This window comes from Anomalospiza imberbis, chromosome 1 (assembly GCF_031753505.1).
Source record: "Anomalospiza imberbis isolate Cuckoo-Finch-1a 21T00152 chromosome 1, ASM3175350v1, whole genome shotgun sequence".
NCBI lineage: Eukaryota > Metazoa > Chordata > Aves > Passeriformes > Viduidae > Anomalospiza > Anomalospiza imberbis.
Genome location: NC_089681.1, coordinates 81,812,560 through 81,835,198, shown reverse-complemented (window position 1 = coordinate 81,835,198; position 22,639 = coordinate 81,812,560). Strand labels below are relative to the sequence as shown.

Here is a 22,639-nt window from a genome sequence, read left to right as displayed (position 1 = left end):
ACCCCAGGGCTTTATAGTATTGGAACCAAGAGATTCTAATCCAGGGCTGATTTATTTTATCTGTTTTTCTTTCATTTCATTTTTACAGAAAATATTTTCTTTCAATGATACTGTCAAAATCTTTTAATGATTCTGACCCTTTCATGGTTTCTAGAGACAAACTATTTGCACACCACCAAAATAGCCAGTGGTCAAAGTAAAACATTTTTTTAATAATTTTTATTGAAATAAAATTAGTGGATTTTAATCAGCATAGTCTCCAGAACTGGTGAGTGCTGACCCCTTTCCCAGGCTGGGCAGAGTGGCATAGCTGAACAGGAACTGTTGCAAAGTAGCCAAGATGACAAAGCAAAGCCTGTTTTGCTCCTGAATGTTCAGACCAGGAGTACTCACAGTGATGGACATGAATGAAGAGGTTGTTTTGTACATCTAGTAAATAAAGTACTTTCATTGTAAGGACTTTACCTTACTCATGTGTCATCTTGGATGTATGAGTTGGGCTGGTTTGTTTTGTTATTTGCAGTAAAAAAATAAGTAGTCACCTCTGTTCTCTCCTTGGTCTACCAAAATCCCCTGCCTGCACTGTATTCCAACACATCTGACAGTCTGTAGCTGGGACTTATCACATCTGTGCTAGCCTTAGAAAGTGCTCACCAAAACTGAACCTTACATGGGTATTGTGAATGCACTGGTGTGTGCATTGCTGTGCTTTGTTGTAGCGAGCTCTTCACAGGAGCTCTGTTCTCTCCCTGCTTAGGAAGCACTGCAGAAAATTCGCCAGAAGAACACAATGAGACGTGAAGTGACCGTGGAGTTGAGCAGCCAAGGATTCTGGAAAACAGGGATACGCTCTGACGTCTGCCAGGTGACTGAACCCAAGAGATGTATTTTCTTTCTTGGTAGCTGCCATTTACCTTTGCAAGGGTTTCCTCTAGGCTGAAGAACCAAATTGGAAATAATATCTCTTGATCTAGGGAGCTATTCTGGTGTTCTGCTCACCCCTTCTATACACACAAAAAAGGTAATTTAAAATTTTCTGCCAGGGATTGATGAGTGCCAGGGAGAGAGGTTAGGAATGGCCAGTTTGAGGCTGGAGGTTTGCCAAATGTTGAGTCCACTGTGGAGCTGTTAATCCATCAACTGGCTTGGTTTTAGATATTTTAATTTTATTTTTCTATTTAAAAACACCCCAAATTTTACAGTAAAGCATGAAGAAATATCTTTTTATTTGAAAGAAAGTAAAAAACCGCTAAAACCCCATCACAATTACCTTTTGAGGTGAGCCTCAGTAGAAAGGTATCTTTCAGATACTCTGTTTCATATGCATGACATCTCCAAGGAACATCTCTCTGTCAGATCCTATTCTGAAGCAGTTGACAGCAACCAGCTTTGTGATATGATAAGAATAAATGCAATTTTTATTTAATTTTGTATTAGTAAAATTTGAGTAGTAGTAACAGCCAAATAATTATGCTAGAGATATACTTGCATTATTTTGTAGACGTTGTTTTGGTGGTGTTATTTAAGAGTTAAATACATGAAACTTAATATTAGCTTACCAATGTGAAGTATAAGGTAGGGAGGTTGCTAGGAAAGGGTATAGGTAGAAATTCCATTGTAATCTTAGAAGTCTGGTCAGGCCAAAGGGGGAAATTCTAGAGTGAGAGAAATGCTAGTAACTAAAATTGATTTTCTTCCATCTGAAACATTTCTTGTGATTCTACTGTTGCTTCTGAAGTAGAAGAAGAATAGTGACACAATATCTCCTCACATAGCTCAGGAGCATCACAGCCCTTTCCTAATTTTTTTGTTGTGAACTGTATATATTTCTACAGCTTAAGTAAACAGTGTAAATTTCCAATTTAGGCACTTTGAAACTGTTCTGTGTTATTCATAATAGCTTTTGTGATTCATCTCCTAATGTCTTGAATATTCCTGTTTCATTTTGTTGAAGGCCAGCAAAACACCAAAGAATGATAAAAGTAAAGCTGTTTCACGGTTTTTGTGCCCATCTGCAGCTGTAACATCTAAATCAGCCAGTTCTGGTATGAAGGTCCTTTGATTTGATTTCTTTGAGTGGCCAAGAATAGGCAACTGTATGTAAAATGAAAGATTGCTGCTGTTGCTACATGTTTTTTCCCAGATTAAAGAAGACTAAAACTAAATATGCATAAATCAGCTCTGGGGGCAGAGCCCAAGTGCAGTGATTTAAAATTACTGCTTTTAAAAGCATTGCAGTTTAGAAGACTCAAACTCTTTTAAGCCACTTGTGTTTGCTTACACTTGTTCTGAGTTCCATGTAGCCTTAATGACACTGGTCTTTGCTGTCTGAGAAATGAACTGCTTGAAAGGGGAGGAAAAATGGTGAGTGGAATGTTCAAAAAAAGTGTAAAATGTGTAAGTTCTGACAGGCTCACTTGAAGTTATCAGTATATCCAGTGCAGTACTTGACCACTGAGCTGGGCAACACTTAATACACTGTGTTACAGGATCTGGCCATGCTGAGAAGACACCACCTCTGTTCCCCCTTTCCACCCACACCATTGTTGCTAGTGAACCCTCAACAGCAGTGTAGAGTGTTCAGCAACTCATGCATTCCAAACTATTTTAGCTCACCTGCTTCCACTTAGTAGCTACAGGTCAGGAGCACTTGCTGTCCTCGGGGATGAGTCACTTGAGAGAGTGTCTGCCTTGCCGTGCTAGCTGCAGCAAGAAAAGGACATGCAAAATATTCGAAATCATACATATTTTAAAAACATCTATTCTACAGAGATAAATACATAAAACATCAGAAACATTGAATAGCCATAGTCCAAGATGATGGATGTTGATTGAATCTATCAGTCGATCAAATAGTTAGTGCATGGAAAGCAGCATTTTGTCATTATAACTTCAAGAGTCAAATTAAAGTCTTTCTGTGTGCTCCCAGGCGTCTGGTCAATTCTTTTTTCACTGCACCACAGCTGATAAAAGTCTGAAACTTGGTATCTCAGTCCTCAAATGCAGGGACACATGTATTGGTGTAAAGAATGTTAAGCGTTGCTTGAGGAGACTCTTTCTGTCTAGTACGGTGGAATGTAGAGGCAGGTAAGCACAGTTGTCCTGTGAAACAGTTTCAGGTTTGGTTGTTTTGGTGTGTTTCATTTAATTCCTTCCATGAAGGAACACATAGGAAGCGCACCTGTACAGTTTATATGGAGGTAAAAGGGATGTTCTTATAAATACTCCCAAAAAATTGTAAATGAGTGGCATGATAACAAAATAAAACTTCCTAATAACACTTCCTAATTCTACTTAGAGTGGTTTTATATTTCTCTACCATTTGGAGAACCAGGGAGTCTTTTTCTTGCATATTAGCTGTTTTTTTCATCTGAGAGAAAAGGACCAGGGAAGAGTTTCTAGACAATAGCTGGCTGTACATGAGCCAGCTTGTACCCATGTGGCCAAAAAGTCCAAGGGCATCCTGGTCTGTATCAGCAATAGTGTGGTGGCCAGCAAGAGCAAGGCAGGGATTGTCGTCCCCTGTACCCAGCACTGGTGAGGCTGCACCTTGAATCCCGTGTCCAGTTTTGGGCTCCTCAATACAAGAAGGACTTTGAGGGGCCTGGAGTGTGTCCAGAGAAGGGCACTGGGGCTGGTGAAGGGTCTGGAGCACAAGTCTGATGTGAAGTGACTGAGGGAGCTGGGGGTGTTTAGCCTGAATAAAAGGAGGTTCAAAGGAGACCAAATCACTCTCTGCAACTGCCTGAAAGGAGGCTGTAGCCAGGGGGAGATGGTGTATTCTCTTAGGCAGCAAGTGACAGGACAAAAGGAAATGGTCTCAAGTTGTACCAAGGAGGTTTAAGATTGGATATTAGGAATAATTTCTTTGCAGATAAGGTGATCAAGCATTGTAACAGGTTGCCCAGGAAAGTGGTGAAGTCACCATCCCAGAAGGTATTTTTAAAGGTCTGGGGGACATAGTTGGTGTTACTTTAGTTTAGTGTTACTTTAGCAGTTGTACTCAATCATCTTAAGGATCTTTTCCAATCTAAATGATTCTGTGATTACCTTCCAGCCCTGTGTTCAGTTGTCAGGAATTTCATGGTCTTTTACTTAAACAGAAAGTCTTGCCATTAGTTAGTGTTAATTTTTGATCTTGTAACATTCACCAGTTTGTATTTTCTGCTGTTCTGTCGTTAGTAACCTGCAGAAATCTGTAACAGCCTTTATTCTGTAAATTATACATCATCTACTTTGTGTGCTTGTTTTTCTTGCTTCTCCTCATCCTATACGCTCATTTCCTCTAATCATACACAATCCTTTTTCTGAATTAATTGTGACAGCCCTCAGGTTTTAATGCCCTTAAAACACACCTTTATTTTGAATACATTCATGTCATGTCAATAAAAGGAACAATTAGAAAAAACTAGTTCACAAATGCTCACATGCATAAAAGTCTTCAAATACTGCATTTCTCCTGTTTCTCTCTTCATTCTTATGCAAGAATTGTAATGTAGATATCATACTTGCTATACTACTCTACAGATAAACTATAATAATTGCTTATTTCAACCCAGATGCATCTGAAGTCAGTATTAGTGGAGAATTCCTTTGAAACACTGAGAGAGGGGGACTGCCATTGTTACAAAATAGTTGTTGTTTTTTCAATTTTATTGACATTTTCCCCAACAGAAAAACATTGTGTCTTAAACAAACAGCAACCTTTCTGATATTTTTAGCACATTAAATGTGCCAGACTACAGCATTTCAAAAATCCCATAATTCTTCCTCAAAAGGAAGTGAAGCAAGGTACAACTGTGCTTGAAAATTGAGTAACTACTGCTATTTGTTGAAAGCTGGCTAAAGTGGTGTAAAGTGTTTCTTCCTTAATGTATTGAGGCAGAGGAGAAGTGCTATTTCTTCATTTTTGATGCAGGGTGTTAAATGAAAAGGTACAAACATAAAGCATTGTATTCAGTCATAGCTTCTTGAAATTTGCTGTTACTTAAGTTGCTTAAGTTGAAGACTGGGTTTATGTATTTATTCCTTTAGTCTGGGCAGGGCTGTGGAGATAAAAACATATGATTAATTAAGTGCTTTGATAAGTGAAGGATGGGAAACTGATTTTTTTTCCTCATTTAAACCAAAACAGTAAACTAGATGTTGTAACAATTGGGAAGTGTTTGTATTTTTAGCTCAGTCAACTGAATTCTCAATACACTAAAGTTGAATGATTTTGCTTATCACATTTATTTTTTCAGCACGCAATGATGCTTCCTGTCCTCACCCACCATGTCCGTTACCATCAGTGTCTGATGCACTTGGACAAATTGATAGGCTACACTTTTAGAGATAGGTGCTTGCTGCAGGTAAGATATGAAAACCCCAACATCTTGGTAGTTTCTCTCCATGATATTACTGAGTTCATCCATAGTGCTGAAATGCACAGCATTGCCACAGTTTGGATGGACCAGATTACTTGTACTGCAGATCTTTCGAAAGTTTCAGTTTTCCCAAGAGACTTCTAAATAGAGATATCTATTGTTCACATAGATATTACACCTACCTTTGCTCCCATGGTAGATCTGGATTTGCTTGTAATGTGTAGCAAGACAAAAATGCAGTTACTGAAAAGACTGTCAAGTACTCATTTCTGGGTAAGTTCCTTTTTTCAGGTATTTATAGAGAATACAGTGTTGTTCTGCATATGAGTGTATGTAAGTGCCCTGCTTCTTGTTTTTATAGCCAGTTGTTCCAAAAGAGAATAGTTAAAACATTTCCCTTTTTTTGCATTTGTAGCTAGTGAATAGAAATTTGCAAACTTCTGTTCAGCTCTTGATTTCTGCAAGCACATGATGATTTTTTTTTTTAATTAACAAGCAAGAGCAGGAACTGGAGAGGAGAAGTTCTTGTTTTAGATGCATCCATGTCACATGGATCATCATAAAAGGTTATGTTAGTGCATGTTTGGAACTGATTACCTCTGAGGCTGATTCTTTGCATGGTGGCCCCTTTCCTCTTAGACTTTTTCTAAATTTACTGAAGCAAAATGGGGACTTCAGTTCAGATTTTCCTTCTGAAGTAAGTGTCATCTCTCTCCAATGACTGAACTAAATTCAAAACATGGCAGTTTTTGTATTTCTTTACAGATTTTACTCCCAAATTATTTTAAGGAAATGTCTTTTCTCACAGCTTTTCTGGTTTCTAGAATTTGTTTTCCAGGCTTTTTCCTACTGCAAGTTACATTAAACATTGAACATTTTCTAGGATTTGGTTGTTGGCAGGTTGTCTTTGTTTTAATGTCAAAGATAAAAATGCAGTGATGGAAACTTTCAAAGTGTTGAGGCCAAGCACACAAACCAACAAGTAAATTCTAATCAAAAAGAAATGAGAGCATAAAAATCAAGCCATGTTTGGTTATAACAAATGTGCTTTTTAGTGCTTTGTCCCTACACTCACTTATTTAAAACCTAAAAGCAATTTTCAATAACAGGAAGATCTTTTAAAAAATGTATATATAGTATCAGTAGTCTGCTTGAGCATAGGCAATGTTAGATGTATAATTCTGCATTGATTGTTATCTATTTTATCATGGTATATTTTTTAAAGTACAAGCAGGTTAAAAAAAGATTACACTGAATTATCTATTCAGAAAAGCTGTAATGTGTCATGTAGTCCAGATGGAGCAGAATTTGAGAATGTGCAATTACAACAAACTTAGTAATTCTATCAAGGAATTAAAAAGGACTTGGAGAAGTTCTTATTGTTGATTAAATATAATTTTACTCCTTAAGTTTTATGCTTAGAAAGCAATAGACAGTGTTTGGGTGAATTACTGAATGTCTTTGCTCATAGTCTGCAGCACCAGTCCTGCATGTGGGTCAGAAGTAACTTTCTGCAACTTGCATTTTCCAGTGTTCCCTCTTGTTTATACGCAAGTTTTGTGTGCAGATACTTTTATACAAGCGCAATATTTTGATCTGTGTATGTGTAAAGAAGGAGAAATGCTATGAGTTTGCAGGATGGATTTCTGAAAATCAAGCTGTAGTTCTATTTACTGCTGCCATTTCTGCAGTGGTGGTGTCAGCAGCAGAGTAAGCTTTTGGTAATCCTTGGTGGTACAAAGGTAAAACAGAGGACCAGTCCTGTCATTCCTCTTCCATTTCAAGAATGAGTCCTCTATAGTCATGAGGGAAAGAGTTCTTCTGTGATTAAGTCTGCCAAGAATAATGTACTTCTTGTTGTTTCATTTTTTGAGCTATGAGAGTTTTATAGATACTTAAGTAATGTAAATATGGATGGTTGAGAAGCTCTTTTAATTGCATATTTTTTTAATATGAATATTCATACTTCAGTGTTAGACTGAATATATTTTTAAACAAGCAAATGTATTGAAATCAGGTCAGCAAAGCTGGTAAGCAAAAGTCTTAAGGCAAATTGACAGTTCATGCTTTTTCTCTTCTAATTTTTCTCTTTCTAATTTTTTCTTTAAAGAAATAAAAATGATGAAAGTTAATTAGTTAAATTGATGATTGAGCATAAATGTTGCTTCTTTCTGACATCTGAAATAGCTCACCCTACATTTAAATTGCTGGAACCAAGTTTCTGATTGACTGCATCACTTTGTAACCTTTCTTCAAATTGAAAAATAACTATTACTAGCTACCAGTCTAAGATAATGTTTTTCTTTCATTTGCAAAAAGACATTTAACCCTTTTTTTTCCTCTATGTGTTACACTGTAGCTTGCCATGACTCACCCAAGCCATCATTTAAATTTTGGGATGAATCCAGATCATGCCAGAAATTCCTTATCCAACTGTGGAATTCGACAGCCCAAGTATGGAGATAGAAAAGTTCACCATATACACATGAGAAAAAAAGGTATGCTGTTTACACCACTAACATTCTTCTCTCACGACACACTTAATCAATAAGAACACCCTTTGTTCCATTTCATTTCCTTGGCCATTGTTCTTTTGAGAGATGCCTTCAGTAGAGAATTTCAATTATTATATGCAGACATCGGTGAGGTCTTTCTAAAAGACTGGATTTTGCAAATTAGTCAATGAGTAAAGAGCTGAGAACAAGGAAGGGCAATAAATGGGAGGATGTATTTGCTTAGATTTTTGGCAAGTACTGTTTTCTTAATTTGCTCCTCAACATAGTGAATGATCTGGAATATATTTTGTAAATGTGTCTTACGAATGTGAACATGTAGTCTGTCTGCTGCAAAATATTCCTCACCCCTTTAAAGTAAATTCAGTGATAATTAAGTAAATTGTTTGTTGCTTATGTAATGTCTAGAATGTCCTTTTCATGCAAAGGTCGTATTTTTTGGCTCCCTGAATGCAAAAATTCAATACTGTTTTAATGGGACTGTGGGCAGTTAGGCAGAGAGCATTGGTAAGGATTATATTTTATGTAATGAGCCCTGTAAATAACAGGATAATATTGTGTACAGCAATTACAAAGTAACATTTTGAGTAATTGTTTTCTACATTTATTCAAAGTGAATTAGTGGCTGTTTACTTAATAGTGCATTGTTTATGTTTTTAGGGATAAACACCCTGATAAATATTATGTCCCGTTTGGGACAGGATGATCCAGCTCCTTCCAGGTAATAAAAATAGTTGTTTGCAAGTAGGGAAGCTGCTGCAGAGGGAGATATTTAATAGAAACAACCCAACTTACTGTCAGCAGCAGCTTTGGCAAATAGTTGAAGTGAAAAGTCATTTTGAATTGACTTTTATATTATGAAGTTGTGCTGAACCTCCATTAGCAGTGACATAGTAAATGTTTGGTCATGCCTGCAGAAAACATCTGAGGAAGGTTTTAACAGATAACTCTATCATTTTTGTTGATCCTTGAAATGAAGAGGACTAAAAGGGTACATTTTTGTTTTCTGTAGAATAAAAAATAAGATTTGTTTTTGTTGTTATCAGTGCTATAGATTGGATTCTTCATCCAATTTTACTGTTTTCTCACAGTAGCACCTTCCTGTCATGGCACCTTGTTAACAGAAGTGTGGTGCTGAACATGGGCTTTGCTGATTTACCGTTCCAATTTAAAGACAGATGCAAAACCCATTAATGTTTTAATGCAATAATCCGTAAATGACCACTAAAAATTCTGTATGTATAAATATAGTTTAAGACAGTTTTAGATGTAGTTTACAGCCACAGGCACCATATTGAGCTGAAGTTGAATACACAAAGCTCACAAAGCTAATGCAAGAAACAGTTGCATGTGAAATCTCTTAAATGCATGAACTAGATGGCAGTGTGTATTTTAGCTAGTGCTGTAGCTGGACCATTCAAGAGCCATCATTTTGAAAGAAGCTTGGGAATAGGAGAAATTTAATTCTGCATAAATTATTGTTGCACTGTTCCCTCAATGCTATTTCAGCTAGACCATGCCCTTTTCTCTTCAAGCTTGAGTCCTCTAAAGATAACATAAAGCTAAATTACATTAATTCTTATGAAATAACACAAAAATGTAAAGTCCCATTTCTGAGAGAGGTGTGTATTCAGTTATGTTGCTACTCAGAGTTGCTCACACATTACTGTTTTGTACAGCAGAGGTACTTGAATTCTTTCAGCCCATAACAAAGGCCTGCTATTGCAGAAATTTCACTAATTCTGTAATTGTTGGGGGAGTGAAAATTACAATAAAAGCTGCCAAACACTTGACAAGGATCTTCTGGATAAAAAAAAAGTCCTGTGGCAATGGCCTTGATTCTGTTACTATCATGTGTGAAATCAAAAATGGTGCTGCTTACTTGCTTTGTCCAGAGCAGAAATTTGTATGTATTGAATATAAGCAGACAGCTTGAAGGAAATGAAACTTCTTGCAAAACAAAGGTAAATCAGGAGCAGTGATGAAAGAAAACAGAGGAAATAAAAGATTCTAATGACTTAATGGCATCTTTGGATGCATCTCCTGGTACAGCCATTTATTCTTTTGAGCTCAGAGGAAGTTACAGAAAACAAGGCCTTTAAAGGTGCTATGAAAAATCCAAGTTCCTATTCCCTCTGCCATAGCAACGATCTGCTGCAGGGTCATCCTGCCGTGCAGTTGTTGATTTTAATTAGGTAGGGCTCCCTAGTGTCATGCCCAAGGCATGGAACAGGCTGTTTGTTTCAATCATCTGGTGCCCTCTGATGGACAGAGAAACCTGACATCAGTGCCAGGGAGCAGTCCTGTTTCTTTTTCCTATTTTGTGAAACTCTGACAATAGCTCAGAACAGAATATACGGAAATTTTGAAGGTGGTGGTGTCAGTCCCGAGTTTCTTGATTCGCATGGTTATTACTCTGTTTTGGAAAGGATTATAATCCAGAGAGGGTGTGGGAGGCTGTAAAAATTAGTATTGTGACTGATGAGCAATCTACTCTTGAGTTTTTTCTGGTTTAATTGTGTTGTGTAAATAACCAGTATGTGTTACTTAGGTTATGGTGAACTTTAAAATGCCTTTTTCAGGATTAACCACAATGAGCGTTTAGAATTTCTGGGAGATGCTGTGGTGGAGTTCTTAACAAGGTAAATGGGGAATTCTTCAACAGTTCTCACCTTTGTATGTTATTATTATAGTGTTGTGTTTATTGAACTTTCCAGTGTCTACTTTCACTGTGGATATTTGCAGTCCTGCCTGATATTTAGACCTGCACACCTGAAGACAACTCTCTTGATAATTCTTCCAGTGGTCATGAAAAAACAAGAAAGATTACAAAATAAAAAGTTAGAGTTTCTGTTTCATGGCATGTGATTTTAGATTGATTTGGCTTAGAGATTATTCAGCTATAGACAAGTTGAACTTTATACCCTTTTTTTAAAGAAAAAATCTTTTTCCTAGCATGCTATTTTGTTTCCATGGGTTCTTTTTGTCTAGTTGCGAGGGAGAAGCATTTATGTTGAATGTGTTGCAGTTCTTGTATTTCCCGTAATTAGGGCTGTAGCTTCCATAACAACTTAAATAGTTAAGCACAAATGCAATCTATTTAAAAGTAATGAAAAAAAACCCATGGTTCATCAGAAATTGCTCCAGTTCTGGCCTGAGTCTTCTGAAATCAGTGAACAATACTGACATATTATTAGTTACTTCCATTGTTCTACCTTACCTTACTAGAGGCAAACAGGTTGCACAATATAAAGATTATAATTTGTTTTCACCTGCTTTGTTCTACTGTTTTTAATAGAGGGGTGGTCTTGTTTACTGCTAAATTGCTCTTTAAGCCAGTTTGTTATATGAACAACAAAACTGCCTTTATATCTGTGTTCTCTACTAGCCATTAGCTACGTGATATTAAAAACTATTAGCCTGTAAAGGTCTCCACTGCCCTTAAAACTCATGGCCTTTTCTCTCATACAGCAGTACAGGCTGGAAGATGGAAGACTTGCTGATTAAAATGTCTTGCATTTTTCATTGTCATTGTTCATCAACCATCAGTTCACTTTCTGAGCTAACTTTTTTCTCAATTCAGAAAAAAATGAGCTCCATTTTTGTTCAATAGAGCATTTAAGCACCTATTTAAGTCTGATTTTCTACCTCTCTCAACTTCAGGTGTCTGCTGTTGTGAAGTACGATGCTTGATTGGATTGCCTCTAAGTTTTATAGCAGTTTTTGTCCTTAAATAATCTTGCATCTTGCATTTTTATCCTTGTGTACTGGCTTAATAAAATATTTTAATAATTAGTGCCATACAGTGCCTTAATTGGGGAATGTTGAAAACTCTCTATGTGTTAACTTTTTTCAACATGCATTAGATAGTCATAGATGAAAGTATCCACAATCAGTTATTCATTACTCAGATCTTGATGGGATCAGTGAATTACTTGTTTTGTTTTTTTTCTGTTTTATGAAGTACCTTGCTAGCATGATGACAAATACTATTAAAGGTTTTTAAAAGCCTGTGAAAGCCTGTGACTTTTACTTTTTTTTTTTTTTTTTTTTTTTTTTTTTTTTTGTGGAATAATGACTTCACACATTTGATAAATCCAGGCTGTTGAGTTCTGTTCTTTGTTTCCATTAGCATCTGTTAAAGTACTTTAAGAAACATGTATAAACAGATAGATTCCCTGTTGGCAGCAGCATCACCTGAAAGCACTGTGTATCCACAGCACAGCATTTTTCAAGGCTGAAGCTTCCCTTGTGCTTTATTCCTCAGCATCCTCTAGGTGTCAGATGTGCTAGACAGAAACCTGAGATGAGGGAACGGGAACTGGAGGCTGGGGCAGGGATTTAGACATTATGTGCTGCCCAGCAGAGAAGCAGCACTCTTCCTGCTCTGCTGCCATTGCTATCCAGTCAGATTGGGCATTGTTCGAATGTTTGTATCTTTACCTTACTTCAAGCTGAGTTCCACTTTGGGAAGGGACCCATATTACCCACTAGGGTCTGAGGGAAGGGCACAGTTCTCTACAGGTGTATGTGGTTCATCTTTAATCAAATGCTAACAGAATCTGGTTTGCTTTTTGTTTTGCCAGTGTCCACTTATACTACCTGTTTCCCACTCTGGAGGAAGGAGGATTAGCTACGTACCGCACTGCCATCGTACAGAACCAGCACCTGGCCATGCTGGCTAAGGTACAGCTCTCTGTGTCTCTGTGTTTGATATCCATGGGTAGAATACTATGAGAGCCTGGACTGCTTCTTGAGGGAGCTGCCTGCTTTGAACATCACTTTCTTAGCTGTGTTTTGTGTACAAGATTGGGGATGCAAGAGCCCTTTTCAGTTTGAAAGTAGGTGTTAAAGAAAAAGGAGAACTTCATGTTTTCTCCAAAGCATGCTTTTGGGAAAAGTGATTTTTGCAGGCATAAAGGTAAGTTTTTAGCCTTTGTTGATGGTGTGCCTATACTTGCCTTTAATTTGCACAAGTAATGAAGTTGACAGAACTTCAGTGAAGAAAAAGAATCAAACTTATAAGCATGTTGCTTATAAGAGAACTTTCTAATAGAATATGTAGGGAGAACATGGCAACAAGAGGTAGAAAACATGGGGGGGGAAATGTCATAACCTATGTCATAACCTGCTCCATAACCTATGCAGTCATTTTCAGGTCCACTGTAGACAGTAGTCAGCAGTATATTAAACAGGGTTTTGGAGAAGAGTTGTGTTATCTCCTGGGAAAAATTAAGATGCCTTAGAATTTTATTTAATTTAGTTCTGTGAATGATGGAGCTTTTTATTTATATATATATGATATTGGTGCATGGTATTATGATACAGAAAGTTGATTTAATCTATTCATAAATAGGTAGGTATTCTCTTATTCATTCTTGATTTTGCTAGCTTTTTTTTTAAGAAACAGTCTGAGACTTACTGTTGTAATTGATTATGCCACACATGTGCACACACTGTCTGCTGTGTACTGCTGTTAGTTTTCAAGTTGCACTTTTAAGCTTTCCTCTCTTTAATCACACAGTGCCCCAGACAAGCTTATCCGATCTTGGGATTTTGGCAAAAACTGCAGGATTTTTAACATATCATCTTTTTGCTCAGCTGTCAGGAGAGGCATAGGGTAGGCAGTGAACACAATAATTTTCTTCCACATCTTTCTTTATTAATTTAGATAAGCATGAATTGATTGAAACATTTCATATCAGGGCCTTGTTTACAAATGTGGTATTGCCTGACATTTGAATTAATGATACTATTTTTAAACCTGCATCAAGTAAGCTTATATATTCTTCAAGTCTGTTCACAGCCTTTATCATTGTACAAGGACATTTTTTGAAAACTTTTACTGCAGTATTTTAAAATCTGTAGATGCAGCTGTAAATATTAGATATATGTATATTCCCAATTTTCCTTTCATGTGTCTTACGTGATGTTCCTGGTTTCATCCCCTGCAGTGTCATGTTGCATTCAGTTCACTTAATATAATTCTTAGCCTCTCAATGTCTCTTGAACTTGTGGAATGCTGTTCATAACTAAGAAGCAAAGGATGAGTATAAGAAGTTGAAATTTTATATAAAACAATTAATATTCTACTCTTATGTTGACTCTAGCAAGTGCTCAACTGTGCATTATAAAGTGTGATGGAACACTATCACTTGTAATTCACAGTGCTCTGGAGCAGTGAACAGGCTGCCATTCATTGAAAATGGAAAACTCTTTTTGGCAACTGAAACATGTCTAAACCATGCATCTCAAACAACTTAGTCTCCAGCTTTACCTCTTAAATATACTCCAGGAGGAAGAAGTTAAAAGTTAACAGGAAATTAATCAGTAGGAACTTACACCCAGCTGGGAAAAGCCTGTTCTCATACAAACCTCACAAAATGCATAAATCTCTTTTTTTAAAATCCCAATAATGGTTTTGTGTCAAAAAGATGAACATATAAAGAGAATCTAGGAGCTCTGGCCTGCATTTCTATAGCAGAATTATCATAAATTACAGAAAATATCTGGCTTACTATCTGAGATTTTGACTGGTAAGCAGAACTATAGTTCAGGCAACAGATGAGTGTTAATGATGCACTTTTGAAAGGAACGAGGAAGCTAGGTGGCACTGCAGATTAAAATATGAACCTTCTCTTGCAGTGCCCAGAGGCTACCACCTGTTGATGGTCTTAGAGGAAAAAGCCAGATGTTTAATGGATTGTGTCTACCGGAGTTCCTGTTCCTCACTGTTCTGCTTTAGCTTCTTTTGGTTTGATAATTCTAGTTTTTCCATGGTATTGCACTCCAATTGTTTGCCTCTGATAAACAAAGGAAATTTTTTAATTCTAGACTGTGTCTAAACTGAAACTATAGAGAAAAGCTTCATAGTTCCTTCAAACCTAGTAGCTACATGATGGCAGTGTAATTGAACTTCAGTGACTAAACTGGTACTCTTGTACTTCTAAAGCCATGTTTTTAAGTTTTAACTCTTTCTACATATTTTGCAGAAGCTGGAACTGGAACGATTCATGCTCTATGCTCATGGTCCTGACCTTTGCAGGGAGTCAGATCTCCGCCATGCCATGGCCAACTGCTTTGAAGCCCTAATAGGTAACATGTTTGCATTTGTGTGTGCAGGCAGGTACATTTTATACGTGTCTGTGTGCTGTGTTGTCTGTGATGGAGGAGATGTGGGCCAGTTGAGTAGTGCTAGTAGGAGTAGGCAATAGTAAAGCTTATTGCATCATCTTTGTCACTTCCCCTCTCCTGCACATATGCCACATGTGTAAACACAATGAGTGTGTAGTACAACCATGAGAATCTCGTCTTCTGTATCCTGGCTCCCACACACTGAAGGTGGAGCCGTTTCTGCAGAACTCCACCTCTCCTGTGCCAGTATGGCCTGACACCTGCCCCCTGTCTGAGGGGAGCAGTTCAGTCACCACGGCCTGGCAGAAGATAAGCAGGTTCACTGCTTCCAGTAGTGCTTGAACAGACCTGCAACCTCAGCCCTGAATTTTCAACTGCAGCTTGCCTTCTGAATGCATCAGGCACTCACTCTCAGCTCAGTCACCAGACTACTTCCTCTGTGCCCTGCTAGCCTTCTGTGAATTTGCAAAGTAAATACCTTTTAGTCTTTGCATTTTTCTTACAGGTAAAAAGCATGGCAGTATGCCATGGCTGGTGTAATAAAGCTACCCTCTAACTGAGGGTGAAGGAGAGTTGTATCAAATTTGTTGTTGGGCACCAAGATGCTGATTATGACAGGCTGCACTGGTCTATAGGTTTATATTGCAGAGGAAATCAGGGCCTGACCACAGTTACCAAGCCAGGAGGGTGAAAATTTCGTTGGTTATATCTGCACAAGCTCTATTTTAAATAGCATATTGTTATGAACCTTTACTTGTTTGAGTACACAAAGCAAGTTAGTCTCACTGTTTTGACTTCTTATTCATCGAGATGTACTGTACAAGTTAGTAGCTATGGGAATGGTTTAGCCCTCATGCAGGTCTTTATGTACTACATGGGCTCCTAAAGCATTTTGTCCTGGTTTGAAAAATAGATCATAGTTGGCTTAGATGTCAGTAGTTCTGTGCATTCTGCCTTGGGCTAGATTGCATTTCCTCTTATCAAGAAATAAGAGTTTTCTTTTAAACTCTGTTTTGCTTTCCATTAACGCTTTGATCTTTAATTTAAAAATAAAAAACAAACAGAAGAGGAAGGCTAGATATGTATCTGTGTCTTTGTTCATAGGCTTCAGCTTGTCTAGGATGTATTGATGAGAACTATTTGGCAAGCATTGAGTTTTGCTGAGAGAGCAGGCTTGCTGTTTAACCTCCAATGCAAAGCTGTTCAGCAAGTTAATTGAGCAATAAGATTTTGTCAGTTTTGTAGCTAAAATCTGGGAGCTTGCTATGGGACTATAAAAGTATATGTAGGGTCTGGAGCTCCTACTTGAAGCTCTTCTACAAAGTCTGGTACTTTATCACAAAGTCCTTGTGATGAACATAAAAAACAGAAGTATGAGCAGGCTGCCTAGGAATTGTTTAAAAATTTGTGCTCTCATAATACTGCTCTTCAAGATTAGTCTTATAAAAACACAAACTTTTCTTTGAAGAGTCCAAAAAAAGTAGTTGACCTAGAGTGAGGAATCAAAGGGGAAGGGAAAGGCAAGGCAAATCATGTTCTTCCTGAATGTGGGAGCATGTACTCCCTTTCTCTGTGTTCTTGATGCAGCTGTGTATTCCATTTGGTTTTATGCTTACAATAACAAGTTTGAGATTTTCAGAAGTTCTCATGTAAAACGTATTAGAGGACAAAATGGTGATACTAAATATAAGAAGTGCCTGTGCAGATACAGAGCATATAGGATACAATATAATATGTGAACACAAGTTTTGCAGAGCTTGTTAATGGTAGACATGTGGAGAGAGCTAGTGAGGGCTGTGTGTGAAGTTTAAAAAAAAACAAAACATAATCTTCAAAAACTGAGACAAGCAGAGATGCTCTTTCCAGTTCAGACAATAAATTATTGTGATACCAATAAGGAAGGAAGCTAAAGGAAGATCTTGAGCTTTGCAATAGTCCTGGCACATTGTTTATATGAGTGTAATCTCATTGGAAGTATAATAAAATAAATGGTAATTGTTTGCTAGTTACTGAAATGTATTTCATAGATTTCCCTATCTGCAAATGTTGTTGTGGTTTATCCCCAGCCAACAGCCAAGCCTCACACAGCTACTCGCTCACTCCTCCACCAGTGAGATTGAGGAGAGAATTGGAAGGGTAAAAGCTGGAAAAGTCATGGGTTGAGATCAAAACAGTTTCATAGGGAAAGCTGTGCACAGAAGCAAAGCAAAACAAGAAATAATTTCACAGCTTCCCATGGGCAGGCAGCTGTTCAGCTATCTCCAGGAAAGAAGGGCCCTGTCACAAGTAATGGTGTCTTGGGAAGACAAACACCATCACTCCCAGCACACCCCTTTCCTCCTTCTTCCCTGCAATTTATATACTGAGCATGATGTCATACAGTCTGGATGTCCCTTTGGTCAGTTTGGGTCACCTGTCCTGACTGTGTCTCCTCCCAGTGTCCCAAGCACCCCTTAGTCTCCTCTCCAGTATGGCAGTACCAGAAGAAAAGGCCTTGACTCTGTGTGAGCCCTACTCAGCAATAACAAAAACATATCTGTTTTATCGACCCTGTGTTCAGCAAAAATGGAAAACATATCCCTGTACTAGTCACTGCAAAGAAAATGAACTCTATGCCAGCTGAAACCAGCACAATTGTAAAGATAGCTGTTTACTGGAAAGTACTTCTGGAAATATACTGCATCTTGGTTAATTTGTATAAACTTTGCTCTTTGGATGTATAATTTCCTATCACTGATATAATTATTTCAGGTTTTTCTTTGCACTTTATGACTGCTGATTTATGCTGGTGTTTTAACATGCTTTAAATTTCTCTAAAAAATAGGTGTTGCTACAGAAAACATGCTTTTAAAAATTAATACTGGAGATGAAGAAGTCCAAGATCTTTGACTTTCTCATGCTTAGTAATTTTCTGTGTACTAATTGCATTATTGACCTTTGATATATTGGTCCCCTCATGTAGGAGCTGTTTATCTGGAGGGAAGCCTAGAAGAAGCAAAACAATTATTTGGACGTTTGCTCTTCAATGAAAAGGTATTTATGTACTCACATGATTGGATTTCCATCTCAAAAATAACTTGATGTGCTTTCCTGTCCATTGTTTTACTTAAGGATCAGAAATGGACAGAAATACCGTTTTATGCAGTTCCTAGAAATTGAATTAGGACAGCAAATTGTACTGATCCAGGCAAAAAAATTATGGTGTTTTCTCAGGTGTGCTTTAGGTTGCTTGGCTTAGGTAGGGAAGGATGGCTGGTGTGGGAAATCTGACAGCTTCCATTCAAAGTGGAATGCTCTGAAACCATAAACGGATGCTGCAGATCCAGGTGTCAGGCTCTGAGGGAATGATGCACATGTTGAGCAACTATTCTATTTCATCAATTAAATCATCCTACCCGAGGTTGATTTAAACGCTTTAAACATATAGTTGTGGGAAAAAAAATGAGAGTGTTTCATTTAGCATTTACCCAATTGCACAGTTACAATGTGCAAGAGTAGATCTGGCTGTATCTTACATGGTTGTTAGTTAGAGCATGTGCTGTATAAAGGTGAAGGAAAGTACCCGCTGCTGGGACAGCACACGTGGCAGTGGTGAGAGGATGATTTGCATATTATTTTCCTTCCTTTAAGTCTGTGAAATGACAAAGCTTATTAGAAATAAAAGTATTTGGATGCCTATCGTATTTCACTGTTTTATTTTCTGCTCGGTGGCTGTAGTGAAGGAAGCCTTTATGAAATAGAAGAATTTAAGTGGGTTTTTTTTACTTTTTCAGTCCTTTGGAGAAGTCAAACTTGCTACTGAGGAGTGCTTGCAAATAAAGTTAGTCCTGAGGCTTAAACAAATCTTTTTCTTCCTTTAACCACTTTTTATGTGGTTCAAGGATTTTTCCACCTCTTTGACACAAGCTAATTGGGAGAACTACAGGCAGTTTGAACAGCAAATACATGATTTTAAAAATTAGTTTGCCAGCACTATTGAATTTGCAATAAGCAGAGTCAGCATCTGAAATAGTTCAGTATTTCAAGTAATGACATTTTATTTAGTACTGTGGAATTTGTTAAATGACTCCCTTGAGCATTAAAGGCATCTCTCAATGTTTGCAGGACCTGCGGGATGTATGGCTTAATTATCCACTACACCCACTCCAAGTAAGTGTATCCCTTTCTGTAATAAATTTCACAGTACTGTTTTATTTTCAGGGATGCTTTTCCATAGGTTTCCATTGTGATGACATCTCAGAAATTGTGCTAAAGAGTAGCCAAAGGAATATATATATGTTTTCCTTTGTGTTTGGTTTGTGATTTGTTTGGTTGTTTTTTTTAAGTAAATAGTGAGATTTTGCCTCTCTGAGAATTAATCATTCACCTTTCCTCTGCTCGTTTGTTGTATAACTGTGCCTATATAGTAAATCCAACGAGAGACAGAGTTTTGACAGCTTCTTGTTTTTCTTCTCGAAGTTGGAGGGAAAGGGTGCAAAAACAATCAATGAACATATTTTCTTAACCTGAAATTAGGACTGAAACCTTAATAGTAGGAAGGCACATTAATTGAATGCCATGAAAGTTTAGATTTGATTCGATTTTGATTTTGTGTGTGCATGCCCATGCAATGATAGTGTGGTTGTTTCAGTTATTCCAGTAACTTTAATACCATGTAAACATTAAAATTATGAAGGTGTCTGAAGGCTAACTTGTCCTCCATGTATTGAAGGATGCAAGTTCACAAGCTGTTGGTTTATGAGGCTGGAAGTTGGGAGATTGATATCTGAGTCCATTCTCCCTTACTGAATTCTTGGGCAGACATAGAGCAAGTCTCAGAGCCTCTCTGCACTGTAGCTTCTTGTCTTCAGTGCAAGCAGGAGTGTGCAAGAGTGCTGCAAGAAGAGCAGTGAATGTACAGACAAAATCTTCAGCAACAAATCAGTGCATGTGAAGAATTTTTACAACCACATCCCTCTGAGTATAAGTACAAAATACTCTTAATGAAAGATAACATTTTGAGATTCAGCACTAGCTGTCCTGTGTGGTGGCACACGCAGCTCCAAAGAAAATTGTTCTTACTCTGAATTTCTTTCTTTGCTCTTACTTTATTTTAACCTTTTCATCCCCACTTTCACAAAGAATACTTGCATTCTGCTTAGAAATTAGCAACAGTCAGTGTAGTAAGCTTACAATTTCTTACTGCTGCCTTGACTTGTATGATGAAGATTTTTTCTTCCACTTTCCAAAACTATCCTAGGGCCTTTTGCCAGTAGGTGAATCACAGGCAGCTCAGGCTGGCCTTTTGGCACAGGTAGCCTGAAAAATGGCATTTTAAAAAATTACTAAAAATCACTGTAACAGTATGCCAAATAAGATCCCAATCAATAAAAAAAAGCTCTGGGTAAGATAACAGTTATAGAGCCTCATTTTGGTGTATTTGGCAGTAGCCAAGTCTATAGAAATGGTTCTAAAAAATAATTAGTGGTCATCTGGATACATATGGACTCTAGAAAGAATCAGCATGTAAAGACAAGTCCTGCCTCACTGATGTATGGGAAGTTTTAGGAGACAAAACAGCATGTGATAATGCAGATGATACTGTCTGCTGGGTTTCCTGAGAGGGTGTTGGAAAGACAGTCAGGAAAGACTTTCAAAATGTTTATCTTTTTTTTAAGAAGTAATAAAAAAAAGCAACTCCAATGAAAAATGTCAGTCCCTACCAGATTAAAAGGAATGGCTGAAACATAAGAAATGGAGAACAGGAGTGAAATGACCACATCTTGCAAGGAATGGTGATCACTGGCAGATTTCCCTTGGGATCTTTGCTAACATATAGGCTGTTCTCATTGACAGCCTAGGGAAGAGGATGAGCAGTTTGTTGACAGTACCAAATTATTTCAGGTAGCATGGACAACAGCAGACTGAAGAATTGCACTTTGGTTGTGAGAATGTGAGGGTGACTCACTGTGGAGTTTAAAAAAGCAGAAGAAATTCTGTGTAGGTGAATAGAAAGGGCTGTGCATGACTAAGCAAAAAGCAGTCTCAGCTCCACATGCAGCTGAGCTCCAAAATGAAAATTATCACCCAGGTTTGGAATTTTGGTGCAAGGGTATGTAGCTCTATGAAAGTGTGAACTGAACGCTCTGTACAGAAAACAGAAAAATTGAAGGTAATCAATTAATAGAAAAGGGGCAGACAACAAACCAAAAATTATCTCAATGCCAGTTTAAAAAGCTGTGGTTATTCTTACTTTTCTTTTAGGCATCCTCTTCTGGATAATTCTTCCTCTAAGGCATTACTGTACCAAAGAGATGCTCAGAATAGGTGGAGGAGGAAATGCTTAAGCCAGTTCCCAGCTCCACAAAGGCACTTAACAGTGTCATCACAGTAAAGACATCAGACAAGAAACTGATAAGAAAAGATATTGACCCAAAGCAATAATTTTAATTTTCTTGTGTTAGTGTGCCCTTTTGAATTTCATATTTAAAGTATTTATTCTTGATTTTTTGATACTTAAGGAAAGTGGGAGAAATTTATTTGGGTTTTGTCTCCTCTTGACATGCTGTCAGTCTGCCAGCCGTATTCTAATAATTTTTGAATCTGTTGCTCAGTTGCAAACAATGTGATAATGTTAGAAAATGCAGAAATATACAATTGTACATGTTTTGTGAAAGTTTGTATTATGCTACAATGCATCCACATGTAGAAACATGCAAGTGATGTGTTTAAATGCCTTAGCTGTTAAAAAGGCATACATCAGAGCTCATATCTTCCTAAAGTGGTAATTAAAAAGGCAGAGCAAATGGTTTTCTTAGTTCATCTGTCCACAAAACTTGTTCATTGTATTCTTTGCCCTTGATTTAGAGAAGGCTTGCTTTTCTCTGAAAATTTCTGCAGCAGTCTGAGTTTGTTATTACTTACACTTCATTTTTCTTGCAGCTGCAGGAGTCCAATACTGACAGGCAGCTCATTGAGACCTCTCCAGTTCTTCAAAAGCTTACGGAGTTTGAGGAAGCAATTGGAGTCATCTTTACTCATGTTCGCCTTCTAGCACGTGCATTCACTTTGAGGACAGTAGGCTTTAACCATCTGACTCTGTGAGTACATAGCAAGAGTCCTCACGTAGCTCTGTTGGCCCTTCTGTTAGAGTGTTCCAGATTGCCTAGTTTGTAACCAAACTGCATTACATTTATTTCCTGGAATGGAGCAGCTATGTTCACAAGCCCTCCTGGCTCAGTGTGCCACCTCTCACAGAAGTCAGTAGCAAATACCTTGGGAAAGACTGTAGAAGGTGTTAGAGACCTATCTTGGTGTTTATTTTGAGCTTTTTGCATGACTGATACTTGTACATCACTCCTGAGACCATAGCAAAACATACCTGGAGGTACATTTGGGCAAAGAAAAGAAGTAAAATTATGCTGTTTGGTCCAAGCACAGCCCTTGTGTTCTGTTGCTTGTAAAGCTGCCAGGCCCTGTTTTCAAGCAAATAGTATTAGAGAATATTCTGGGTTGGAAGGAACCCATCGGGATCTTCAAATCCAACTCCTGGCCCTGCATAGAACACCCCAGGAATTACACCGTGTGCCTGAGAGTGTTGTCCATACACTTCTGAACTCAGACAGGCTTGGTACTATGACCACTTCC

At 37.7% G+C, this 22,639-nt stretch overlaps 1 protein-coding gene across 4 annotated transcripts in view; it reads left to right on the top strand.

Moving 5' to 3' along the window:
- The window catches only part of DROSHA (drosha ribonuclease III), a 73,350-nt gene that overhangs the window by 35,286 nt on the left and 15,425 nt on the right, over positions 1 to 22,639 (top strand). For all 4 annotated transcript variants that reach the window (XM_068197438.1, XM_068197460.1, XM_068197445.1 and 1 more), the window contains 10 exons: positions 758 to 865; positions 5,244 to 5,351; positions 7,726 to 7,864; positions 8,540 to 8,600; positions 10,462 to 10,521; positions 12,466 to 12,565; positions 14,872 to 14,974; positions 17,976 to 18,046; positions 19,118 to 19,162; positions 21,935 to 22,092. In XM_068197438.1, coding sequence (XP_068053539.1) covers positions 758 to 865; positions 5,244 to 5,351; positions 7,726 to 7,864; positions 8,540 to 8,600; positions 10,462 to 10,521; positions 12,466 to 12,565; positions 14,872 to 14,974; positions 17,976 to 18,046; positions 19,118 to 19,162; positions 21,935 to 22,092 — 953 coding nt within the window. The remainder of the gene's footprint in view (positions 1 to 757; positions 866 to 5,243; positions 5,352 to 7,725; positions 7,865 to 8,539; positions 8,601 to 10,461; positions 10,522 to 12,465; positions 12,566 to 14,871; positions 14,975 to 17,975; positions 18,047 to 19,117; positions 19,163 to 21,934; positions 22,093 to 22,639) is intronic.